This window comes from Gorilla gorilla, chromosome 11 (genome assembly GCF_029281585.2).
Source record: "Gorilla gorilla gorilla isolate KB3781 chromosome 11, NHGRI_mGorGor1-v2.1_pri, whole genome shotgun sequence".
In the NCBI taxonomy this organism is placed as follows: domain Eukaryota; kingdom Metazoa; phylum Chordata; class Mammalia; order Primates; family Hominidae; genus Gorilla; species Gorilla gorilla.
Window position 1 is genome coordinate 108,776,693 of NC_073235.2, and position 6,112 is coordinate 108,782,804.

The following is a 6,112-nucleotide window of genomic DNA, read 5'->3' on the forward strand; positions in this document are numbered from 1 at the left end:
ACAATCATGCACTGTACCAGGCGTGTAAAAATCTGGGGGGAAAGGCTCAGTCTTAAGGCCTGAGTCATCGGACACTGGTCCTCTCCCAGGGAATAAAACGGCCTCCTCCTCTGAGAGGGAAATGTCCTGAATTTTCCCTGCAGAGGGAAGGTCGCCTGCAAGCCTACATTCGGGCCAGCGTTCCCGAGGACCCCCTGATCCTCATCTTCTTTTCTGCTTCATCAGACCAGAGACCGTGGCTAAAAGCCCCCCATCTGCCTGCTCTCAGGGGCTTCCAAGGCGGCGGGGCGGGAGGCGGCGCCCAGTCAAGGACAAGAGAAGACTACGTCGCGTGGGCCAAAGGAAACAGTCCCGTCAATAAATAAGCCTCTGGCCGACGCACCTCACCCTTCCCATCCATACAAGAACTCACCTTCTCCCCGGAGCCGCGGAGGCTGTTCTGCTAAACTGTCTGGACCACGACGACCCCCTCGGAGGCCGGGTCGCTTACTCAATATGGCGGCCTCGGCTAACTCTGTCAGCCGGGCCTGGAGAACGGAAAGCCCGGAGGGACTAGAATCCTTGCATTCGACAAGTTTGTCGGCAATTTCCGTCCGCCGACCAGAGGGCGGAGCTGAGGTCGGCCCAGCCCGGAGGCGGGAAGGACAACTTGGACCCGCAGTTCCGCCGGAAGTGGCCCCAGCCTCGAGGCCGGGCGTCTTCGGTCATCTCCGGCGCTTCTAGGGGTCGTTCTCGTCATCTTCGGGAGGCGTGGAGGTACGAACTTAAGACATGCCTATTTTATTAATTTACTTCCAAACGCAACGAAAGGTCCATGGACAATTTGTGGGCCATTTAATTCAGGGCCCCCAATTCGTACGTGGAGAAGTGGGAATGCTAACATACTTTGACCTTTAACCTTCGGTCCGGCGCGGTGGAGGGAAACGCCTCCGTCTCTATATAAGGAATTTTCCGGTCTCTTTGGGCCCTTTTTCCTCTCTTCAGCGTGGGGCGCCCACAACTTGCGCGCTCTCTTTCTGCTGCTCCCCAGCTCTCGGATACAGCCGACACCATGGGTTTCGGAGACCTGAAAAGCCCTGCCGGCCTCCAGGTGCTCAACGATTACCTGGCGGACAAGAGCTACATCGAGGGGTGAGCGGACGGGCTGAGTCGGGGTGGCGGGGAGGTTTCTCCGCCCGGGGCCGGGGCCACGTGGCGCAGCGTGTCGGCTGCCGCAGGAGGGAGGGAGGCCGGGCCCTGGGGCCCTTTCGAGAGGGAAGGGAAAGCGCCCCGTTGCCGTCTCCCAAGGCCCTCGTGTGGGGCGAGCCCGGCCTCCGGGGAGCGGTTCACGAGCAAAGAAAGGTTAAAATGTGCTTTATTTACACTTAATTCAGCCAGGTGTTTCCGCATCGCTGCCCAGTTAATACATGTTAAGCTGTAGATAGAGCAACGCTAGACATTGCAGTACTTGAGGTCTACTAAGTGGCAGACATTTCTCAGGATAGCGCGGTGACCCAAACATACGGTTTGATTTGAAGGAGCTAATAAGAAAAGAAAAGCATTAAAGCAACCCTACTGGGGTTAGTGCCCACTAATTAATGTGATGCATACAGCATTTATTATTTATTCGCTGGCGTTTCTTTTTCAAAGGTGTGTGTGAATGTTTCTGTGTCATTGGCAGGTATGTGCCATCACAAGCAGATGTGGCAGTATTTGAAGCCGTGTCCAGCCCACCGCCTGCCGACTTGTATCATGCCCTACGTTGGTATAATCACATCAAGTCTTACGAAAAGGAAAAGGCCAGGTAAAATAATCTTTGTATCGAGCTGAAGAATAAGACTGCTCTCGAAGTTTATCAGGATGTTCACATGACAAAACTGGACCCAGGCTACTTTAGTTTTGTTGGGATATTGTAAGCTTAATTTTTCTGTAACCTTAGAAGGCCAAGAGACTGAAGCCCTCCATTTTTTCACAGAACAGGTAGAACATGGACAGCAGCAATTCAACTTTTCCCCACACTGCCCTGCCAATGTGCCTCGACCTTGACCTGGGGGGCCCACCTCTGGGGTGAGAGGGTGGCTCATTCATTCAGTCCTTGGCCATTCTTCTGAAACTGCCAACAAGGGTGGAAGTTTGGGGAAGTGGACTCCAGTTCACTAAGAATGGAACTGAGCATACTTAATGAAATCTCAAACAGAAATGTTCATACTGAAAGAGTAAATCATAGTGAGTATTGAAAATAATGTCTCACATGGTACTAATGCTTGTCGGGTGAGGAGTTGAACATATGACAGTGTTTACCTGGGCGCATGTGAAAGGGTAAATTATGATTGCAAAAGGGATCTAGTGATAAGTAGTGATTAAAACAAGTTATTTTGTGTTTTCTGGAAAAGGATGTTATACTAGCTCAATAGTGGTTGAATTTAAATGTTTTTCAAGCCTGCCAGGAGTGAAGAAAGCTTTGGGCAAGTATGGTCCTGCTGATGTGGAAGACACTACAGGAAGTGGAGCTACAGATAGTAAAGATGATGATGACATTGACCTCTTTGGATCTGATGATGAGGAGGTATGGCGTCTTCTATAAAGAACATATCGGCCAGGCGCAGTGGCTCATGCCTGTAATCCCAGCATGTTGGGAGGCTGAGGCGGGTGGATCACGAGGTCAGGAGTTGAAGACCAGCCTGGCCAAGATGGTGAAACCCTGTCTGTACTAAAAATACAAAAAAATGTGGCAGGCATCTGTAATCCCAGCTACTCAGGGGGCTAAGGCAGAGAATTGCTTGAACCTAGGAAGCGGAGGTTGCAGTGAGCCAAGATCGTGCTACTGCATCCAGCCTGGGCGACAGAGCGAGACTCCGTCTCAAAAAAAAAAAAAAAAGAATACATCGATCAGCAATTGTATCAATGTGATTAAGCCAAATTGCCTGGATTTGAATCCTGGCTTTAATTTATATGCCTTTTTCAAATTCTGACTGGTTGCATGATGAATAAAATCAAATCACCATCTTTCGGCTGAGTTCGTGATGGATTTGCTTTTTTCTGATTAAGGCAGTCTTTTTTGTGATGACCCCACTAGCTTTAAGCAGAGGAACAACCGGCTTTCTGAAGTGGATTAATTTTTTTTCTTTACAGGAAAGTGAAGAAGCAAAGAGGCTAAGGGAAGAACGTCTTGCACAATATGAATCAAAGAAAGCCAAAAGTAGGTCATTTGTTTTTAACTTCATTTCATGTTAATGTAAGTAATCTTTTTCAAATCTTGACCTTGAAGTAATTTCCTCCACATTCCTTGAATAGGTCAATATTTTAAAACCTCCTGTACAGGTTCTTCCACAGCTACTGGTCTGCAGCTGTTCTTATGGTAGCAGTTGTGGCATTCCTCTGTGGGAAAGAAACTGTTAACACAAACACCTCTTTCTTAGCAAAACAGAAAGTGGGTATATATGTGTGACAGACACAAGATGTATCTGTAGTTTTGTTTGGCTAAGGAGATAGTCTCAAAACAAATTGAGATGGATTTGTTTGTGTCTTGGAGTAGGGTGAAAAAAATACAATTCATTATTTGAATAATGCTGTTTATTGTTTTTAGAACCTGCACTTGTTGCCAAGTCTTCCATCTTACTAGATGTGAAACCTTGGGATGATGAGACAGATATGGCGAAATTAGAGGAGTGCGTCAGAAGCATTCAAGCAGACGGCTTAGTCTGGGGCTCATGTGAGTTTAGGCTTTGCCTTTTTTTTTTTTTTTTTGAAACTAACATCTGGAATTTGCATACAGTTTCAACCTTTCTCTACCAGACTTTTCTAACTAGGATTTTTCTTAATGCTCTTTTTAGCTAAACTAGTTCCAGTGGGATACGGAATTAAGAAACTTCAAATACAGTGTGTAGTTGAAGATGATAAAGTTGGAACAGATATGCTGGAGGAGCAGATCACTGCTTTTGAGGACTATGTGCAGTCCATGGATGTGGCTGCTTTCAACAAGATCTAAAATCCATCCTGGATCATGGCATTTAAATAAAAGATTGAAAGATTACCTTTGGCTCTTGAGTATGTTACATAGAAGGGTGGTGTATATATTCCTTTCATTTTGAGGGAAGGAATTAAATGAATATGTGATTCCTAAATACCACAAATTTGGTTTGGCATTGTTGTTAGAAAATTGCAGTGCAGGCCAGGTGTGGTGGTTCATGCCTGTAATCCCAGCAGTTTGGGAGGCTGAAGTGGGTGGATCGAGACCAGGAGGCTGATACCAGCCTGGGCAATGGGGAGAGATCCTGTCTCTACAAAAAATATAAAAATTAGCTGGACATGGTAGTGCACCCCTGTATTCCCAGCTATTTGGGAGACTGAGGTGGGAGGATTTCTTGAGTCCAGGAGGTTGAAACTGCAGTGAGCCAAGGTTGTGCGACTACACTCCAGCCTGGGTGCCAGAGCAAGGTCCTGTCAAAAGAAAAAAAATTGTAGTACAACTTTACCTACTTGTGATGTCCTTAGCAGTGCCTGATGATGTGATTTGTTGTAACCTAGCATCTTCGCACTGGGAACTTGAAGATGTGAGATGTGTGACGCTACTAGAAGACACCTAACTCAGAGGAGGGAGGGCTTCCCAGAATTTGGCATGAATTACAACTACTTAACAGGTTACAAATTTAAAATAATGACTCATGATGTAAAGAAACCATCTTTTAAGTGTTGGGAATGTGATTTGGAGTAGCACTGTCCTGGGAGGGGGATTATATAGGTAACTGGTTCCCAGGCTTCCCAGAAAAACTTGACTTTGCTGTGAAGATTCATAGGTGCTGGGTTGTAGAGGTGGAATATTTTACTTGGATTTGGAAATCTGATTGGTTCTCATGCTGCAGGTGAATACTGGGATGAGGGTAGTATGTTGAGTAAAGAGATGGTCAAGTATTGGAAACCGTTTAATCTTAACAGGGAATTTGAGGTCTGGCTAACATTTGATACATTTTTTTTAATAGTAGTTTTACAAAAGCAGTGCTTGGGAATTGCTGATCTCAAATGATCAAAAAATTTTAGGTCAATTTTTTTTTTTTTTTTTTTTGAGGTGGAGTCTCACTCTGTTGCCTGGGCTGGAGTGCAGTGGTGTGATCTCAGCTCACTGCAACCTCGGCCTCCCAGGTTCAAGCAATTCTCCTGCCTCAGCCCCCTGAGTAGCTGGGCTTACAGGCGTGCGCCACCATGCCTGGCTAATTTTTCTGTTTTTAGTAGATACGGGGCTTCACCATTTTGGTCAGGCTGGTCTCGAGCTCCTGACCTCAGGTGATCCACCCACCTTGGCCTCCCAAAGTGCTGGGATTATAGGCATAAGCCGCAAGGCCCAGCCCCTAGGTCAATTTTTTAATAGAACTATACAGTGCTATTTCTTCTCCATCTGATTTTATGTTGTGACTGCCTTGACTGTGGGAAACTATATTATAAGGAAGATTTATTTAACAGATAGATACATTGAATAATATCTCTAAGCAATGTTTATAATCCAACAGCCTAAAAGTCATGGGAGACATTTTCAGGTTGTCATTATCATAAGAGCCAGCAGAGGGCAGCACTACATTTTCTGGAAAACCAGAGAGTTTGGGAATAATGAAAATGCCAAAAGAAACACAAAAAACGAAAAACCAAAACCATGAATAAACTTAAGTGAATGGTAATAAAAATTTGCAATTATTGACATGGTGAAGGGGTTGAGTTCCAAATAGCTTGGCCAAAATGTTAACTATCAGCAGAAGTTTATGATGAAAAAACTAATGATTAATAATTTGTTTAAAGGTGGTTAAAAATGTAGAATGGTCAATTCAAACCACAGATGTCTTCAGAATCCTACAGTGATGAATGATGAGGCATACCATTTTGAAATCTTGATTCTACACCCTTGAATAAAAAATATTTTGATGGTATCTTTTAACTTCATATTTTAAAAAATAGATGGCCGGATGTGGTGTCTCACACCTGTATTCCCAGCACTTTGGGAGGCCGAGGCAGCTGGATCACGAGGTCAGGCGATCTAGACCATCCTGGCTAACACAGTGAAACCCTGTCTCTACTAAAAATACAAAAAATTAGCCAGGTGTGGTGGCATGCGCCTGTAGTCCCAGCTACTTGGGAGGCTGAGGCA

At 45.3% G+C, this 6,112-nt stretch overlaps 2 protein-coding genes and 2 non-coding genes across 4 annotated transcripts in view; 3 read left to right on the forward strand and 1 right to left on the reverse strand.

Annotated features, from left to right (window-relative positions):
* The window catches only part of NDUFS1 (NADH:ubiquinone oxidoreductase core subunit S1), a 35,548-nt gene extending 34,959 nt beyond the window's left edge, over positions 1-589 (reverse strand). The window contains exon 1 of the mRNA XM_019021613.3: positions 413-589. The gene's annotated coding sequence lies outside the window, so the exon portion shown is untranslated. The remainder of the gene's footprint in view (positions 1-412) is intronic.
* Positions 590-990: 401 nt separating this feature from the next.
* On the forward strand, positions 991-4,012 carry EEF1B2 (eukaryotic translation elongation factor 1 beta 2). Its single transcript, XM_004033097.4, has 6 exons — positions 991-1,131; positions 1,661-1,783; positions 2,419-2,545; positions 3,112-3,178; positions 3,566-3,691; positions 3,813-4,012. The coding sequence occupies exons 1-6, from the start codon at positions 1,052-1,054 to the stop codon at positions 3,965-3,967; spliced, it is 678 nt and encodes a 225-aa protein (XP_004033145.2). The 5' UTR covers positions 991-1,051; the 3' UTR covers positions 3,968-4,012.
* Positions 2,952-3,031, forward strand: LOC115933859 (small nucleolar RNA SNORD51). Its single transcript, XR_004069705.2, has one exon. It is a non-coding gene; the product is annotated as a small nucleolar RNA SNORD51 (small nucleolar RNA).
* Positions 3,305-3,436, forward strand: LOC115933861 (small nucleolar RNA SNORA41). Its single transcript, XR_004069707.1, has one exon. It is a non-coding gene; the product is annotated as a small nucleolar RNA SNORA41 (small nucleolar RNA).
* Positions 4,013-6,112: the final 2,100 nt, after the last annotated feature.